The sequence below is a fragment of the Acanthochromis polyacanthus genome, chromosome 19 (assembly GCF_021347895.1).
Source record: "Acanthochromis polyacanthus isolate Apoly-LR-REF ecotype Palm Island chromosome 19, KAUST_Apoly_ChrSc, whole genome shotgun sequence".
Classification (NCBI taxonomy): Eukaryota; Metazoa; Chordata; class Actinopteri; family Pomacentridae; genus Acanthochromis; species Acanthochromis polyacanthus.
The window spans coordinates 2,801,027-2,821,155 of record NC_067131.1 but is presented as its reverse complement, the minus strand read 5'-3'; the positions used below and the strand labels follow the sequence as shown (position 1 = coordinate 2,821,155).

General features: G+C 39.7%; 1 protein-coding gene across 1 annotated transcript; it reads left to right on the top strand.

The window, feature by feature from the left end:
- The first annotated feature begins 425 nt into the window (after positions 1-425).
- On the top strand, positions 426-19,741 carry LOC110961306 (microtubule-associated serine/threonine-protein kinase 4-like). The gene is made up of 15 exons (XM_051939956.1): positions 426-1,993; positions 2,964-3,233; positions 4,300-4,375; positions 6,977-7,712; positions 9,290-9,424; positions 9,567-9,696; positions 10,448-10,576; positions 11,724-11,828; positions 13,607-13,770; positions 13,853-14,003; positions 14,742-15,287; positions 16,128-16,234; positions 16,324-16,444; positions 16,520-16,620; positions 17,474-19,741. The coding sequence occupies exons 2-15, from the start codon at positions 2,978-2,980 to the stop codon at positions 17,636-17,638; spliced, it is 2,922 nt and encodes a 973-aa protein (XP_051795916.1). The 5' UTR covers positions 426-1,993; positions 2,964-2,977; the 3' UTR covers positions 17,639-19,741.
- The last annotated feature ends 388 nt before the right edge of the window (positions 19,742-20,129 follow it).

Genomic DNA, 20,129 nt, shown 5'->3' with positions numbered 1-20,129 from the left:
CAGCCTTTATGCTAAGCTAAAAGTCTTCTGCTGATATCTCCATAAAATAGCATCAGTGTTGTTGATATTTACCAGCATGTCAAAGACTGGACATGAGGATAATTAGAACAGTGGTTGGTTTCATTGTTGGTCTGTAGCTAAAGCCCTCAGAGACCCTCGTCAGCGCTGATTTATTCCTTCCATCGAGTGAATGAGAGCTGAAGAAGCTGAAGCAGCTCCGGTCAAGATTTTCACTTCTAAGTTTAGCCGACTGACCCACCAACAGCTCAGAGGGCCGAAGTGACAAAAACCCGTTGACGTGAGAGCAAACTTAGTGCAGCGCCTCACTATTGGCCGGCTGCTGATCCCATTCAGATGTTGCCAGGGAGAGACCCTCCACCCAGATCACACCCACAACACACAAACACACTCCCTCCTCTGGCATTTTGCTAATTCCTGCAGGAATGTGTAGAGTTCAGTCGTCTCTGTTCAGGATAGTAAATGTGTCGCTGCAGAGGAAGATAAACAGACGAACCACTGACAGTCACCTCGGTTAGAAAAAAACAAAGTCAGCAGATGTTAGCTGGTTTCTGTATTTGGTACCAAACATACAGTCCGTAAAGAACTACTCGCCTACCTGGGACGTTCTCCCCTTTTATTGCTTTGAACATTGGTTTATAATTGGTTTAATTTACCTTCTTTACATAAGAAAATCTTTTTAAAAAGACTCTTTAATGTCAAAGTGAAAACGGATTTCAACAAAGTAATGTCAATTAGAAGTATTCACTCTCTTTAAAGCAAGTAATTCAATACAGGTGCAGCCACATCATGATGTGAAGCACGGTGGAGGCAGCATCATGATGTGGAGATGATTTTAAGGACTGTAAAGGTGGAATTTAAATGAATGCAGCAAATTATTGGGAAAAGAGGTGAAAACTCGAAGTAAATATTATTTATCGCTATTCTTTTCATTCATCGATTATGTAGAAAAAAAGATTTTCATGACTAAAACTTGCAAACTGGTAAAAAAAAAAATTGAAGTCAAAAGTCTTTCTTAGGGATGATACAAATTACTAATATTAATAACCAGTATAGATTTGCAATAAAAACAAAAATGTATGTGTCAATATTTATAACACAAACTCCAGAAAACTTCATTAAAAATGACTTTGTTCATTTGTTTTCCATACATTTCAGTAAGAGAACTACTGTAGAAGACAAGCTCAAAGAAGACGACAAACTTGAAGAAGACAGTCGACAAAGACAAACTTGAAAAAGATGACAAACGCGAAGATGACAAACTCGAAGAATATGACAAACTTAAAGACGATGACAAACTTAAAGAAGAAGACAAACTCGAAGAAGAACCACCAAGTGCATGAGTTCATCATAACTTTTCTACTTTTTGCATTTCAACCTCAGATTTGATTCACTTGTGGATAAGAAGCACAGCAACCACAAAATGTGAAGTTTAAAGACTTTTGCAGTCAATATTTTAGGAGGTTCACTATAAAACAGCATTCAAAAAACAGAATGAATAAGTTTATTCACTGCTCTATATTCTTATGGAGTAAAAATGGTAATATTGACATTTTCAATTTAAGAGATTAACAATAGTTCTGCATGTTTACATGAGCGGATATTATTAAATAAACAGAATTGAAATCAGATAGAAATGAGGTTAAGTATGAGAGATTTAAAAACTTCTTCCCCCGCTGACTAAAACAGCTCAACAGACGAGATCCAAGTGTCACTGAGGGCGTCTACAGTATCCATCCAGAGGCTGCTGTGGGTGGGTGGGTGGAGAGGACTGAGTGGGTGGGTTGGCCGGGGTAACCGAGGTGTAAAAGCTCATAACTCACACAGATGGTGGACCAATCAGCCGGTCCTGTGGGGGCAGAAAGCCGGTAGGTTACACTGGAAGCTAAAATACAGAAGACACAGGACAGACGGACGGAGAGTCAGGGACCTGGACGTTTGCTTCAACCTGAGAGCTTCTGGTTGTTCTGTAGAGGTAATGTACCCTGCTGTCTGTCTGTTTGGTCGATATGTTGAAGGAAAGGTGTCTTTAGAGGAGCAGTGCACCATGGGAACGGAGGGGTTTGTCTACTACAGGTTGGATCTTTGCATGTCCAGGAAGACTTTCATACTTTAAGTCCATGTTTTCAAACACACCTGTTGGGTTTCCACTCTTATCCATCCACTCTGCAGACTTTAGTGGCGTCTCTCGGAGTCTGACGTGTCTCTGTTTTGATCCCCGGCGTTTTTCTGTCAACATGGCAGCTCTGAGGAGAGAGACTCTGACAGCTGGACGGCCGGTGGAAGGCATCTCTGGAGCTATTTATACTCGCCTCGCTGCTCCACCGCTAGTGTCCGTTCATTCACGCCTCACCACGGCAAATACCGCCGCATTACACAAATCTGTTCTATCAACTGGAAACAAAAGGGAGCAAAATATTATAGAGACTAAGCAGTTTAATCAGTGACAACTGGAGCTGCAGCCTTTAGGGGATTCTTTAAATTTTACACAAACACTTAATGCCTTAAACTGAAGAAATCACATTAAAGATCAGAGCAGAACCGCGTTTTAGATTCATCTGCAGACATTAAAAACACATTTAATAATGAAAGAAAACTGTTTTCAGTGCTGGACTCATGATGCATGCAGAAGCAGAGAGGTTTGTGTTCTTATTAATTACGGAAAAACAATAATAGTAATGTAATGACAATAATCTTGTTATAGAGCATATATTTTCTGAATCTAAAGTGCTTAAAAAGGCAACCGAATAACAATACAAATCATGAAATTATGTGGATTTACAAGACAGGTTGAAGCTCATTATGGTGTCTGCACTCATAGAACTGAATTTAATGATTTGTTTGCATTGATTTTGGTATCAGTGGCTTGATTCTTGCACAGATACAAGAATTAACGCAAAAATCTGAATCACTTTGAAGTGAATTCTGTCCATCTCGTCCTCCAGTCTCCCCCAGGCCGATGCACCCTGACAGAGGAATGGCCATTCCCAGGATGCTGAACTCCAACACTCCGTTCATCGTCGTCGCCGGCGGCTCTGAGCTCTCATTTCTGGGGAAAGAAGACGACGGTGAGGGATGTGAGGAGGAGAAGAACTCGCTGGTTCAGGCCATCGCTCCTCACCTGAGCCGGGTCATTCAGCTCGGTACCGCCAAACACGTGGACACGGAGGGACACCAGGAGAACCACTGCCTTTCTATAGTCGCTCAGGCTGAAAGTAAGACTCACAGCATGGAGGCGACACCGTCTGCATTGATTTTCTTCTCAGTGGGTTGATTCCTGCAGAGAAACAAGAATTAATGCAAAATCTGAATCACTTTAAAGCGATTTTAAGCATGGCGAACCTTATTTTTAACCTTAAATGCATTAATTTTACTTTTAGATAGTAGTTAGTGATGGAAAAGGTGCAAATATATGTTATATAAATAGCAGATTCTCCATAATTATTTTTGCATTGAGCTTCAACACTTTCTATCAGCATCACTGTACCCAGAAATCACTGTTTATAACGACCAAAATCTTTTGATTTGAGGAAATATTTGAGGAATTTTATTGTCCAAATGTGCAGGAAAACCAGAAGCAACACTCTGCTGGTCTGGTTTTTAACCTAATTGCATTACTACCAGAGAAAAACGGTAAAATGGAGCTTTTAGAGCAGTGGTGTCAAACTCATTTTGGTCCAGGGACCCAATTTGATCCCAAAGGGGCCGGACCAGTAAACTTATAGCATAATTACCCAGAAGTAACAATAAGTCCAAGTTTTTCCAACGTTTTAGTGCAAAGGAGAATCAGTATATTAGAAAAATCTTTATATGTAATGAACTGTCCTTTTAAAAATTATATTAGACACAACCAGAGATTAAGGTAAGTGTAATTTCAACAACACTATGACTCAGTTTAACATTTATTTGTGTGCATTACAACTGATCACAGTGATTGTACAATGGCACAACATATTCAGTCACAGGTATGTGGAACTTAAAAACATAGTTCTGGAGTTAAAAAAAAATCTAACTTATCAAGATATAGAAATTTTCTCGCGGGCCAGGCCTTGAGTTTGACACATATGTTTTAGAACGTTGTTTTAGCCCAAAAAGAGCTTTTTCTACAGCTACAACTAACTGAAGGTGACAATAACCGGGACAGAAATCTGCTGGAGATTCTATGGACCAACGACTTCCACACATTTTGAAAGTTTGATCTTCTCCTGCCTGTAGCATTGACCTATGACTGGATAAATTCATTCAGTCCCTATATAAACTCCTATCTTCTGTTTGTTCCAGGGGAAGACTTCCAGGAGTTCAGCCCCACCAACACTCAGAGCCCCTTCTCACGATCCCAGCTCCTCCAGAAGCACAGGTATAGAAACACAAGTAAGGTTCAGAACAGTGCGATGCATGAAACATTGCTGCCTGTGGAACTAAATATGCTGCAGAAGTCTGTGGACATAGAGGCTCTTCTGTGAAACCTGGAACCACATGAGCGTTGGTGAGGTCCAACGTTGACGGTGTCCAATCATCCCGGAGGTGTTTGCTGGGGTTGAATCAGGACCACTCAGGTTCTTCTTACCAAAGTTGAAAAGTTGTTTCACCGTGTTGCAACAGGAGAAATTCTACACTGGAAAAATGCTCCTCTGAAAACAAGAAAAAAAACTTATTTCAAGCAACTTTAACCTTGAAATAAGTGAAAAAATCTGCCAATAGAACAAGTGAAAAATGTCTTGGTCAGATTTCTTGAAATGAGATGTGAAATTTAGAATATTGAGATCTTAAAATTAGCTGGGAAAACTTATTTTAAGGCGTATTTTACCAGGATCGTCAAGCTTAGGTGTCTTAACCCTCCTGTTGTCTTCATTTACAGGCACCAAAAAATATTGTTTCCTTGTCTGAAAAAAAATCCAAAAATTCAGCAAAAAAATCCCCAAATTTACAAAAATGTACAAAACCTTCAGGAAGAAAAGTCCTTTAAAGTTTTCCTTGAAAGTTTTATTTTTTTTAAAAAAATTCCCAAATTTGGCAAGAAATAAAAAATTTTTAAAAGGAAAAAAATGAAAATTGTAAATATTTTCAAAAAATGAATACAAATCCTCCAAAAAAATCCTAAAAATATTTAAAGTGCTTTATATATATATATATATATATATATATATATATATATATATATATATATGTATGTATAGCAGTAAAACTTCTAATAATTTCTTTAAGAACATTCAGAAAAAAAATCAACCAAAATCCATCGAATTTCGCTGGATTTTGGTTGATTTTTTTCTGAATGTTCTTAAAGAAACTTTTTTTTTGACATTTTGTTTTTCCATCAAAAAATGTGCAAAAATTCCATTAGAAATGTTGAAAAAGTGGAGATTTTCACTGTGAAAATATATATATTTTCCCCACATTTTCAAGCTTTTAAACAAATCAATTTGACCCGCGGGACTACATGAGGGTTAAAACAAGATAATTTCAAGATTGTTTGACTTAACAAGATATTTAAGATGCGTTGTCTTAAAACAAGTCCCCCTATGTCGCTGAAATGTCACTTGTTTAGTCCGTTTATCTTAAATCAAGTGGGATGAGACATTTCGACTAAAAATAAAAGACTCGGGAAGATTTTGAGCTTTTGCAGTGTAACAGGAAATGTCGCCAGAAAGTTTAGAGAACGCTGGCGTTTAACCCTTTCAGGTATCTCCTGACCCATGTTGTGCATTAAAGGCTTAAACTATCACTGCACGCTGTTGTACTAAAGGAGCAATCCACTGATTTAGTCTTGTTTTAGTATTGTCAGCTTAAAAGCAAAACAAATCCTGACGCCTTTCTAACCCCCAAACATTCATATAGATAAATTATTTGGACGTTTTGGTGAGTGATGCTAAATGCTAATGCAGCCTGCAGCAGAGATCAATTGTAAGCTACTGAGATCTGATTAAACTTCCATCTCACTCCACACAACTCGTGTTTTTTTACTTTCAAACTTGTGGTCATCAACTTTATGTTGATACAAGTCCTGGAAATAAACTCAGAATCCCCAAACATCCAGTTATCTGAAGCTTACTGATCGGCCACGAATAGCGAGGACACAATCTTTTTAAGTCTGACTGCCACGTGTGTAGATATCGGCGTAGGTTTCAGTGGGATCTGTACCTGCATTTATCCCCCTGTAGGACTTTTATTTTGAAAAACTGCTCCAAACTTAACCTAATGTGACCAAATGTAGTGTTTTCTTTTACTAAAACGCATTTCCACCTTAAATCGATACAGGAAAACACAAATTGCTGCATAAAAGCTCACCAGAATACCATAAACTAAGTGTTTTAAAGGGGAGGAGGCCCAGACCACGACCCAACCCTGGAATGAAATCTGTTAACATGTGTTTAGGGTTTGATAAAGTCAGACTTTACTGACTCCTAGTGGTAAAATATGGCTGAAAACAATACATGTGTACAGTAAACCCACACAGGCTGTGGCAGTTTCTGGCCGTCAGAATCATGTGAGAGTTGATATAATCACATCTAAATCTATACACATAGACTTTAAAGCGTCTCAAATCTGTGGCATTTCAGCTCCTATCAAATTCTAATTATTTGTTTCCATGTTTGGTGACTGACGAGCTGAAACTTGAGACCAAAGCACATAAAATACATTCACAAATACTTCCTTTTTTATTAAAAAAATTGAATCAGAATCAGCTTTAATGACCAAGTACGTACACAGCATACAAGGAATTTGGTTTCAGCTGTTGGTGTCACCCTCTGAAGATGAAAGAGAATAATGAAATTAGTATTATTAGTCAGTCCAGAACAACAAAAGACATTCCAGCTCATGCATGTTTAAACTGTAAAAATAAAATCAAGATGGAAAGTCAAAAGTTGTCCAGAACTTCCCAGTAGAACCTGCTGGAAGCTAAAACATGCATGAGTCTCTATGTGAGGAATGACTGTGGTTCGTTTCCTCTGATTTCCAGACCTCTCAGTAAAGAAGCAGCCCTGATCAGTGACTCAGAAGACGAGGACTTTGATCAACTCTCACATTACCACCTGCAGAGGAAACAACGCAGGAAACCCAGAACCCAGCAGAACCAGCAGGACGGAGAGGAACGTCCGGTCATCAGGGGTCTGTGGGTTCAGGAGATCGACTGGCTGAAGTCCACGTCCACCGACATCATCCCTCCTCCTCCTCAGTTCACGGACTCAGCAGAGCTCTGCCTGTACAGAGGAGTGTGTGAGAGGCTGGAGGAAGACCAGCTCAGGTCTGCAGATCCAGAAGAAACTTCCAGCAGCGACGACCGAGGCTCCGACTCCGACTGCAGCCTCCACTGTGAATCTTTCTGCACTCATGAGAGCGAGTCGGACTCGTCTTTCTGCCTGGAGGCCGACATGAGAGACCAGCTCAGAGTAGAAGCCTCCAACTCCACGTTTGACCTGATGCAGGTCTCTGGATTTAACTCTTCCTCCCAGGCGGACTGGGATTCTGACTCTACGGGCTGCGAGCAAAGCCTGCTGGGAGTTTCAGACTGCACCTTCACCCACAGCTCTGGAAACGTTTCTGGCTGCGACGACACAGTTTTTGATGAACTGCGAGGCAAAGTGACACAGATACCAAAGCTGTTTGTGTCGGCTTTCCACAGGGATTTGATCAAACACGTTCTGAACAACTGGAAGAGCTCGAAACCTGCAAACGAAGGACTCATATTCCATCATGTAAGACGCCTCAGTCCAAGTTTAATCACAGTATTCTTTATTTGTGTCCGACGTTGACTTGACTTGGCCCCATTTTCAGCTGTGCACCGAACACTGCTCTCAATAAGTAAAAGATTTCACCCAAATAACTCGACCGGTTGACCCATAAACAGGATCTAAACAGGTCTTCTCCCCACTTTCCTGTCTGTCTCTCTGCAAACCTGTCAAATAAAGACCAAAAAAGTAACTTTAAAAAGAAAGATTTCATGCACATCTAGAAACACCCTAAAGCGTCACGTCATGTCGGTATTTAAAGGTGTGGACTCGCTTAAGGTTGATGTACTCACGAGAGATAGTTTAAAAGAAGGAATCGTCAAAATTATTGCAAAAAATGCTTCACTCTTAGCTCCTAATATGAGTCCATTTCCACAAGCAGTAGATCTTAGATTTGATTGAATGCAACCAATAGCTTCAAACAGTCACAATAATCCCTGCAAAAATGTAATGTAGTTCAGCTAGTCAACACCATATTTATGGAAAGATTATTAGATTTTGGTTAACATTGATAAACTATTTACATCCCACAGACTCAGAGAAGCATTCATCTGAAGTCATCTTTGTATTTCCTTTTAACTAAATTTTTGAGTTTTTGAAGACCAGAATCTGAGGGTTAACTGAAGCTCTGCACAAACAGCTGCTGCAGGGTTGGTCAGAGTGAACAAAAACAGGATTGTAAAGCCAAAATAATGAGCTAAAAGATGCTAAAATGCTCCAGTGACCTAGCCTAGCCGCGCTAGACCCATGCTCTGAAGACACAAGGGTCCAGGCAAGGGAGGGAGGCGGGCTAAAAGGTTGTCTATCAAATCACTCTGCAGCAATTGGGTAGGTATACAACCAATCAGCGCAATGAATAGGCTGACGTAGTTCCCAGAGCACCAGCGGATTGTGGCTAAGTCCCATTAGCTTCCCAACCAGCGGAGCCAACTGGTATATTAAGGATTTGCCATATCCCGTCGGCATAAGTCCAAAGACGTCTTTCTTCTCAATGAAACACTTCAGTGCCGTCCTTTGTTTATCTTTCAAGTTGAATTTTAGCTTCAAATCTTTAAGGGCTGTGGCCAAAGCCGAGTCAAAAGATAACTGTTTATTGTGCGCCGGTTGTTTCTGTCAGAATCGTCACGCCTCTGTCGTCACTTAGTTACGCCCGCCTTCTGACTCTACACTTCATGGTGATTGGTCCGGCTAGTTTTAGGAGAATCCAGCCTCCAGCCTTATGGAGGGTAACTAGACCCACCCTGGCAGAGAATTAAATTCGTTGCCGTGGGTTGTCTAGCGCGGCTAGGCTAGCAGTGACCCTTTCTGAGCGTAGTTCTTTCCAGCGCAGTAGGAACACTAACATTCACCTGTTTCTATGTTCGTTTTCAATTAAATGCAGCTTAAAAAGCACTGAGAAAGCTGTGACAAGTTTAAAGAAAGCAGACTGAATAACAGGTTATTGATGTTATTTTTCACCAGCTGCATCCTCATCATGCGTACTGACGTTATCTGCACCACTTCTTTTCTCTCTTTGCTTCTCGTTCCACGTTTGCCTCCTGCAGCAGCTGCAGCCCAACACCTGCCGGTACCGGGAGGGGGAGGAATACTGCGTTCTCCATCGCATCCAGAACGGTTCCTACGGTGACGTGTTCTGTGTTCGGGACAACAGCACTGGATTCAGATGTGCTGCCAAGAGGGTAAGCCAAGAAACAGTGAGTCAGACCGATCCCGACACGCTCCACCCAACGCTTCTGGAATCTGCAGCTCCACAGCCAAGAAACGTTGATTTGATTTAAAGGATTTCATGTCATTTATCCCACTGTTGTCTGCTGATGTCAGATTCCTCTGAGCGGCTTCAGCAGCGAGGAGGTGAGCACGTGGAGCGCTCTGAACTCTCCTCGAGTTGTGGAGCTTTTTGGAGCCGTAAGAGAAGGACTGAACGTTGTGCTCTTCATGGACCTGAAGCCAGGTGAACTCCCTCACCTGCACTGTAAATGTAAAAAACGAGTGTCAAACTCATCTTAGCTCAGGTTCCACATTCAGTCCAGTTTAGTCTCCACTGACCAGTAAAACCACAGCATAATAGCCTAAAAAATAACCACAACTCCTCATGTTTCCTTTGTTTCAGTGCAAAAAAGTACATTCTGAAAGTATCCACATTAAAGGAAGTATCTTTTTACAAAACATCATGAACAATCTGAAAATTTTCTAAAGAAAAATAAGTTAAATTTCAACAACATTCAGCCTCAGTTTATCATTTCCACATTACAACTTCATTTAGTCATCTGGAACTGACTGATATAGTATTTTACTTTATGACCAAATGACTAAAAAAAGACAAAATATTACAAAAATGAGACACAAAGCAACAAAAAGAGACAAACTAGACAAAGAAAGACACAAAACGAGTAACAAAACAGCAAAAACATGAGTCAAACGACAAAAAAAGACGAAATATTATGAAAAAGAGACACAAAACAACAAAAGAACAATCTAATATTTTACTTTATGATCAAAACAACTTGTCATGGTCTAGAAATGATTTTAAATTTATAGTTTTACTAATTTACAATCTGCAGTTAATGTCTTCTGTGTAATTTGTACACTTTGGGGGCCGGATTGGACCCTCTGGAGGACCGGTTTTCGTCCGCGGGCCGCATGTTGGACACCCCTGGTTTAAATAGTCAGTACAGTAACCAGACTGCTCTGAACCTCACCAGCTTGCTTGGCCCAGCTCCTGAAGGAGATGAACTGCCTCCCTGAGGATTTGGCCCTGCACTACCTTCACCAGACACTGGGGGCGCTGGAGCACCTGCACCACAGGAGGGTGCTCCACCTGGATGTCAAAGGTGTGTTTCAAACAGCATGTCATAAAGATCTGTGAGCATCAGATCAGCCATGCATTTAGGGAAATAAATCAAAATTCTAAGGGTAACTGGAAATATTCTGACTTTATTTCAGTAAAAATACTCTGAAAACATCTTCAGTAAATGTTAAAATAGCTGAACTGGAAATATTACTTCTGTAAAAAGGTGTAAATTCACAATGTGAGATTATTCTAGATTTTTACAGTGTATATGAAGTGTTTGTCCTTACATGTTAATGAGATGATAATATACAAATATACATTCATGTAGCTAAATGACATTCTGAAGATTTTTTTAGATTTTTTAAGTTCTTTAGATTTTTTTCGTGTGTGTGTATGTGTGTGTGTTACAGATTATCTGTGAAGCACACACATCATTCATTTGAATTTAGTCCTGTGAAAAACTACAAAAATCTGGCATTAAGGGGGGCAGAAAACTACATCAAAAATGGTGGAACGTTGTAACATTCAAAAAGTGTTAAAAAAAAAACAACATAAGACAAGAAAAGCATTCAGAAAACGCAGTACTCCGCCAAGATTGTTCCTTCCCTGACCTTACGCTGAGCACAGGCGTGTGTTATGCATGTGTACGTTCTGTAAAGATACCAAATCACGTGACTAAATATGTGGTTTGCTGTGAGAGTCACACTGTCCCACTCTACCTGCACATCTGATCTAATCAGAAGCGTTTCCCGGGAGAGCTGAAGCCCAGTAAAGCCTCCAGCCTTGGGTTGTGCTGTCAGCCAGCATCCCGGTGATGTTACCTAATCCTGAAGTGACACCTCACCCCTAAACCCTCACTAATCCTGCTGAGCGGATTGGGCAGGAGGGGCTCGCTCAGATTTAGGCCCCTCCATTGTGATTGTTTCCAGAAGGTTTGCTCAGGAAACACGCATCAAATTAACCGTCTCATCCTATCAGGTCTTCATGTAGCGCTGGGAAAAGCAAAGTTTACGTGTTTTATTTCTGGAGATGATACCTCGGTGCTCAGGAGTAGAGCTGCAGAGGCTTTAGCCCCTGAGTCTGCTCATCACTCTGACAGCCCCCTGGTCCTCAGTCAACTGTTTCATAATGAGCACCAAATGAAAACAAGCTGTCTCACCGAATCCTGTGTGTTGATTTTATTCCAGTTGACAATGTGCTGCTGTCTGCAGACTGCAGAGACACATTCCTCTGTGACTTTGGTCTCTCAGAGACATTAGATGACAGCGGACGAGGCGCCGAGGCCTTCAGGGGTGAGTGGATTCTGAAACGTCTGCAGTAAAGTGTGACACATTTCAAACATTTGGGATGGGACACAGTTAATCATATAAATAAAATAAAGTATCTATTTTAAACCTCCTGTTGTCCTCATTTACAGGCACCAAAAAATATTGTTTCCTTGTCTGAAAAAAATCCAAAAATTCCCCAAATTTCTGAAAATTTGCAAAACCTTCACGAAGAAAATTCCAATAATTCCCTAAAAAATTATTTTTAAAAGTCCCCCAAAATTGGCAAGAAAATTCTAGTAAATATTTTCAAAAAATGAGTAAAAATCTTCCCAAAAAAAATCCTGAAAACATATATATATATATATATATATATATATATATATATCAGTAAAACGTCTAATATTCTCTTAAGAACGTTCTCATGATTTTTATTAGAATGTTCTTAAGAAACATTTTTAACATTACTTTTTTCCACCAAAATATGTTCAAAGATTTCACCAAAAATGTTGAAAATGTGGACATCAGACGTTTCACTGTGAAACTATTTTTTTCCCACATTTTCAAATTTTAAAACGGGTTAATTTTGACTCACAGGACGACACAAGGGTTGAATGAGCCATTCATTCCTAAAAATTCTGTACTTCCTCCATGTTTATGTAACTTTTTGAATTGCGGAGATTGATTAATTATCAAAAATCTTCTTTAAAATGTACATTATTATAGCAAAGTTTCAGAAAACACTGACACTTCTGAAATTTCTCAAGTCAGCAAATGTCCTTTCATCCCAAATTAGAGATAACTGTGATGTTTTGTTGCTACATAGAGCTGTTTCTATTAAATACCGACTCCAAACTGCTATGACCCTACAGGTCTTCTCTGCAGATTGTAATTTTATGAGGATGACATCGAAAAATCCCCTGAAACCTCCCTTTAATCTTTGATATATAAACAAGCTAAAAGCAACCCAGAAGAAGCTGAAACGTCCTGACTTTCCGCCCCCCGTATGGTTTAAGCTCCAACAATTGCTGTAAATATAGAAAATAAATCCATGATATATGATTTAGCAGGTTAGATTGATGTGGTGATCTTGTTTTGGAGTAAAAGGTAACACGTCCACCACCTGCTTGGCCTCCTTCATAGTGCAATAAACAACTCCTCCACACATGTATCACCTCTGAAAGGTCAACGTTTCACAAGACGTATCTGTAGTTATGAGTCGTATTATGGGCTGCTTTCGAGCGCCGTGTGTCACTTTATGATTCATGCGTCTTGAGAAATGTTGCCTTTTTAAAAATGTGTTGAAAATCTCAAAGCTCATTCTGAAAGTCGCTGCTTTTAAAGACCAAAAACAGTGAAAACATCAGGTGTCTGCACTGACTAAGACTACATCCACACTAACACATTTCACAGGTGTTCACCCCTTTGGAAGTTCCCCTTTTATTGTTTTTCAACATTGTGGTATTTATAAATAGGCTTTGTGCTTTTGTGCAGATTTCTGTTAAAAAGCAAAATTACCCATGCTTCAGTGTAGAAAAGCAATAAAAGGGGAAAACTTCCAGAGGGGTGAATACTTATTGTAGACTTTGTAGTATCCTCATGACATGTAAGCTGACTTTCACATGAGTTGTATGGATGCAAACAAAGAGAACAATTCATTGATGAAGCTCACAGTGCACAGAAATAAATAGAAACACTGTGTGCATTTAGTGCCACGTGAGTGTGAAGTAAAGAAACATAAGCTGTGATGATGGGAGGACGATGACACAAACAGTAATTAATAAAGTCGGTGTTTGTGGATGTAGGAGCTGCTTTTCCTGGAACTGAGACCCACATGGCCCCTGAGGTGGCTCGAGGAGATCAGCTCTCTGCGAAGGCGGATGTTTGGAGCAGCTGTTGTATGTTACTGCACATGCTCAATGGTTGCCAACCATGGATACGCTACTATGCCCATCCGCTGTGCCTTCAGGTCAGAAGCTCATCTTCTTTTCTAATCAGAACTAGGCAGAATTTCACTGCGTTGTTTTGACATTTCTGTTTTAATCGGGCAGATTGTCAACGAGCCTCCACCGCTTTGGGAGGTACCGTCCAACTGCAACAACTTCACAGCCAAAGTGTTCAGAGCCGGACTCCAGAAGGACCCCGAGAGACGAGCGTCAGCAAAGGAGCTCTGGAGGAAAACCACCAAGGCCCTCAGAGCAGGTCCCTACATCAAATAATAGTTATAACAAACTTCATTCATTATGTGTTGAACAAAGCTTAGACAGAACTTTGCAAACATAAAATGTCAAGCAAAATAGGGAAAAAAATATGAAGTGCTTCAAATATAAAATAAAAACCTCCTATATAAAGCAATAACAGACATCTACAGTGAAATTAGTCCAAAATATAGCATAACAAAGTCAAGTTTAAGGATTTCGTGCTACATAAAGGTTTATATGGATCAAAGTTTTCAATAAAGCAGTTCAATGTCTGGCTGTTCACAATGTCGTGATTCTACCTTTAAGAGGAACATTTTGAGAACTGAATAAAATGTTTGAAGCATTGCTAGAATTTCCTCTGGATGTTTTTATACCAAAAAACATCCTTTATCAGTGGACAATGAGAAGCAAGAATGTCTACTTATGATACAAAACTTACTTTGGGGTTCCTCAGGGATCAATCCCGGGTCCTATTTTATTTTCCCAATATGTGCTCCCTCTTGTGGACATTCTTCACTGTCATGACTTCTCCTTTTATTATGATGATGACATGCAGCTAAACCTTCCATTCAACTTTGGTATGCCAGAGTCATGAAAGGAATCTCATTTTTTCTACAGAACATTATTAGATCTTGTGGATAATTTTTGTGGGAATATTTCCTACTGCTGTCTGTGAAAAGACATGATTCAACTCAAAATCTTTGATCTGAAGTAACTCCATCAAACATTTTCTTCACAGTTGGAGGTCTGAGTCCTTGGTCCATCAAAACTGCCTTTGAGAAGCTTTATCACGGACAGAACCAGAATGAAGACGCCTCCTACACCCAGAATAAACCCCCAACTACACCCACCATGTACTGGGTCAGTCCCTGGAGAACCACAGCAGTGGACGAGGACGACAACGACTGGTCAGATGGAGAATCGGAACAAGACTCTAAAGGAGAAGCTGATTCCTTCATGAAGGAATGGGACTCTGAGCCGAAATCACTGCGGGACGACTACATCACCGATGAGAAAGACTGGGAGACTGGCTCTGATTCAGAAGTGGACATTTACATGGGAGAGGACGAATATATTCAGGAGAAGTGGCTGAAAACTGACCAGGACTATGAGGGGGATTGGGAGGAGGAGGGTGATGAGGATGAGGAAGAAGAAGAATGGGACTCTTATGTGTCCACAGAGTACCTTCGTGCTCTCAGAGGCCTTTTTCCTTTGCTGCAAAAAGGACAACAGGCGAATGATGATTCTTGGGGATCAGAAGCAGAACTGGAATACCTCCGAGACGGTGAGTTAGAGGTTCACTGGCCCAAAGTCACTTTATTTCATTTGCTGGGAGTAAATTTCATCAGGATACTGCATCCAAGAAAGTGGCTGTAATGAAATGGAGCTGATGTGATTTACTAAATGGTTCCAGAGCTTTGACTTTCTCTCTCTTGGATAGTTACAGAACCGCTTTAAAGAACGTTTTATGTTTTTACATCTATTTCAATGTAATGTTCATGACCAGAAAAATTTGTCCTGGGAGCCTTGCTGAGATGCTCGAGATGTTGCAAAGCATCTTGTGAATCTGGTTATTTCGGCTTTTGTCCATCAACATATTAATGAATAAAGCAGTTGATGCGGTGCAGCATAAATTTGTTGAAAATGCACTCAAACATGAAACAAAACAACACTGTCATTGTCTTCTAGCAGGAAACTAATGCTTAAAACTATCTGAAAGTTGAAGTTTGACCAAAATGGTTTTGAATGGGATAAAAACAGGATAAATGTTACAAATTTTCCCAACTAGCTTAAAAAGTTTGACTAAGGCCCTACAGGATATAGAAAAACCCACCAAATCTAACAATTCCCTTTGAGCAAGTGGGAAGAAAATAATCTGCTTTTAACAGAAAGACACTTCCAGCAGAACCAGGCTCAGGGAGGGCAGACATCTACCTCAGCTGGTTGGTGTGGAATGAGAGCAGAAAGACAACTCCAAACACTTAACACTGTTCATAAGGACAATGAACACTGGCAGGTTGATGAGGCCAGTACCTGCAGATTAGAAAGCATTAGCTTTGAATCAGAGAAGTAAAGGAGGACAGATGTTGTACTAACAGATGTTTATATGTCTTCCTCTTCCTAGATGTACCTTTAGGCACCACGATCGAGACGCCCTCCCCTGAACCCCGTGATGACCCTCCGTCCTGCTTCAGCTGCTCGGACACGTCGCAGATCGATGCCTCAGACAAGGTACGATGAAGATACAAATGTGTAAATGTCTGTGTACACATAAAACTACTTTACGCAAAACTCAAATTAAGGTTTGTTTCCCTTTTAAGGACTCCGACCGTTCTTCTGATGACCTCAGCTCCGGCGTCTTTTCGTCCTGCAACAGTCAGACAGACGCACATTTGGAGTGGTCGGCCTCGGCCAATCAGCCGTCCTCGTACTGCTCCGAGGGTAAGATGTCAGGAGTGTTAAAGGCCGGTTGACCGCTGCTGGCTTCATTTTTTCTAAATGCTCTGACATTTGCAGGTGTTGACATCTGGATTGAGAACGTCCAGGGCGAGTGTCTGAGGATCCGAGAACGTCGTCTGGTCAAAGTGGGTCACGTTGCTATAGGAATCAGTGATCAGGTGTGGAACAGGAGACTGAGGTGGAAACGGTTTGTTTGAATAGTTTGGATGGTTTTAGGGTATACTGTAAAAACAATTCCTGTAAAAAAAACAAAAATAAATAAAAAATGTGGTAGCAAAGGTACCAGAAAAAAAATATTTAAAGAACAGCGACTATCTATACAATAAAGATATTTTTAAATTAATGCTTTTTCTGAGATTTTACAGGATATTTTGCTATTTTTCATTCTTTATTATACGTATTTTCTCTTTCAAATAGTGAGAAATATTTGTGAAATCATCTTTTCAGCAGATTTTAGACAGTACATGTACAATTCAATGCTTTTTTTTTAGATTTGACTTGATATAATTTGTAATTTAACAAAACAGACAATATCTGTAAAATAGATGCAGTTCAATACCGCTAAAAGAAACCTACATTTTTACAGTGTACATTGTTTAGAAAAAACTGTAGCTCACAGGTTTTTTTTCCCAAAATTTTGAGACACAATAAAGGATCAAGAAACAAACAAAAGCAAAAATAGACTGAATTTACAAATTGGATGTAAAATAAAATCAACTATAAGATTTCAAGAAAACTAAAATTATTTGACATAAATAGTTAAAATAAATGTAAAAATTATAATGTCATCAAATATTTTTCAGATATCCCCTGTTTTGACACATTTAACGTAATAGCTATGAAAATCTACACAAATGTTTTTGAACGTCTCAGTATACATCATTTTTTATGCATATTTTCACTTAATTTAATTTTATTTAATTTTATTTTTTGCAATACATATCAGTTGGTGTTGAGGTTTGCTACTCAGCCAAGCAAAAATCCTCATGAACTCTCCCATCTGTCCCACAGATCTCAGGGAAAGCCTTTACTTTGGAGACTCTGGACAGGAAGTTGGTGTCCTTTGAACAGGAGATCCGAGAGTCTGGACTGTGGCTTCGATGCGTTCCTGCTCCAGACAGATGTCAGCGCTGGAGGTGGAGGGTCCGAGATGGAAAGCTGGAGCTCAGAGAATGACGCTTTCTGTCTTCGTTTGTCTTCTTTGCTCTAATTATTTCCGTTAATGATTGTTGTCGGGGAAAAGCTGGAAGGACCTGGTTTTAGGCGAAATGAATTCTCAGTGTACTTACACACAGTTCCAAGACTACAGTTTAAGACTTGAGTGAAAGAAAGCTGAACAAAGACAGGTAAATAGACCCTCAGTGAGCACTTTATCAGGAACACCTAACAGCTACAGTTCATGGAGGCACAAAGATGCTGCAAAGCTTCCTCTGCAGACTTTTTAACTCCTGTTCTACCACATGACTTGGAGCATTAAGCTGCTGGAAGAAGACATTAGAAGATGGTAAACTGTGGCTATAAAGGAATCCACAACTTCAGCTGCAACACCAAGACAGTCAGTGGCATCCAACCCATAATTAAGAAAACATTCCTTGCAGTTTTAAACCAGATTCATTAAATCAGGCGACATTTTCCACCTTCAGCTGACCAGTTTTAGTCTTTATGGTCATTATCAAGCATTTGCTGGCGTTTAAAGACTCTGTTTGGTCGTTTTGTGTCTCTTTGTGGTAATTTTTGACCATTTTTTGCTTTAAAACAGTTGAATTGTGACTTGTTTTTGTTGTTTATGTTTTGTGTCCCGCTGTCAGTGTGAGTCTCTTATGGGGATTTAGAATAGAATAGAATCACTTTATTCATCCCCGAAGGGAAATTCAGTCATTCAAATTCAGGATTTTCCGTAACTGTTGTTTGTGTGTCTCTTTATTTGTGTATCTGTTATTTGATTTCTAACTTGTATAGCTCTAATCCTTCATTCTGTTTGTTTTGTGTCTCTTTGTGGTAATTTTGTGTCACTGTGGTTATTTATTGGTAATTTTTTTTCTCTTAGTTATAGATTTGTCTCTCTTTGTGGTTGTTTTTTTGTGTTTTTGTGCGTGTTTTATTTCCTTTTATGGTTGTTTTGTGTTTCTTCTTGGTTGATTGATGTGTTTTTGTAGTTGTTTTGTGTCTCTTTGTGGTTGTTTTGAGTCTCTTTGTGGTTAACTGATGTGTCTTTGTGGTTATTTAGTGTCTTCTTGTGTTGTTTGCTGTATCTTTATGGTTGTTTTTGGGTCTATTTGTGATTGTTTTGGGTTTCTTTCTCTGTGTTTTGTGTCTTGATGTGGTTGTGTGGTGTGTCCTTGTGGTTAATAGGTGTGCTTTGTGGTCGTTTGGTGTGTTTCCGTGGTTGTGTGGTGTGTCTTTGTGGTTAATAGGTGTGCTTTGTGGTCGTTTGGTGTGTTTCCGTGGTTGTGTGGTGTGTCTTTGTGGTTGTTTTGTGTCTTGATGTGGCTGTTCCACCTTCAGCTGTCCAGTTTCGATGACGCTAAGCTTCTGCAGCCTTTAATTTCTGTTCCTGTTTGACAGAATTGAAACCCAACTTGGTCTTCTGCTACTGTAGTGCATCCACCTCAAGTTTGGACGGGTAAAAGTGGTTCCTGTCAGCTTCAGCCAGTCTAACCTCTCATCAACAAGGCATTTTAGTTTTCACAACTCTGAGCGACTCCACAGACTATCGTGGTAAAATTCTAGTAGATCAGCAGCTTGAGAAACACTGAAAACAACCATCAAGTCACATTTTCAGCCCATTCTGATGTGTGTCTGCAGGAGTTTATGCTATAATTTAGCCTGTTTGGATAAATGCCTGAATAAGCAGGTGTTCCTGAAAAAGTGCTCTGTGAGTGAAGGTGAGAAATAGATGCATTAAAAGCACACATGTCTATAAGCTGTGCAGGTCAAACTATTGCTGTAAACTGCTTACAAATCGCACAGGAGTATGTAGGTGTGCAGAGAGAATGAGTAGTGTGACATGCGACTTTATCCGTTCATTTTTTAGTCATTTTTCCATAACTGCACACTGTTAAGATGCAAAAGAAATCCAATTTTCTGCATCATTTCCGTTTCCTCTCTGATCTGGAATCCAGAGTTTGTTTGTCACTGAGTGTGTTTTAGAGTTTAGAAGAAGCAAAGTTGCTTAAAATAATGACTGTTTTCCACAACACAGTTTAAGACCTGAGGAAATGAATACTTGAACATTACTTACATTTTATATCTTAATAAAAAAAATACCTCCAAGGTGAAGAGGCTGCAGTTTTCTGCTAGTTTTTCATCTGCTGGCTTTTCCATTTATCGTCTCTTTTATCTTAGAGCAGAGTCGCCTCTTATCTGTCCAACACCAGCACTGGATCCACATGTAGCTCACTGTAAACATTTACAGCCCTAATAAAGAAACCTACGACCACATGAAAACTGCATTTTGTTTGAGAGCACGTGGTTTGAAACGTTTTTAAAGGGTTTGGCAGAACTGTGCTATCACTGAGATTTATGTCCAAGAGGGCATTCATGGTCCATTTGCTTAAAGAAAACTAAAAATAAATCTAATTCTACCACCTTTGTGCCACAAAATACGTAAATTTAAATGTATTCCCAGCAGAGTAGTGAACGCTAAAATAAAATTTTCTGAAGATAC

Coding starts and splice junctions, on each gene's coding strand:
- LOC110961306 (XM_051939956.1), top strand. CDS start 2,978: ATGCACCCTGACAGAGGAATGGCCATTCCCAGGATGCTGAACTCCAAC. Junction 7,713..9,289: donor AAGGACTCATATTCCATCAT/GTAAGACGCCTC, acceptor TGCCTCCTGCAG/CAGCTGCAGCCCAACACCTG. Junction 10,577..11,723: donor GCTCCACCTGGATGTCAAAG/GTGTGTTTCAAA, acceptor ATTTTATTCCAG/TTGACAATGTGCTGCTGTCT.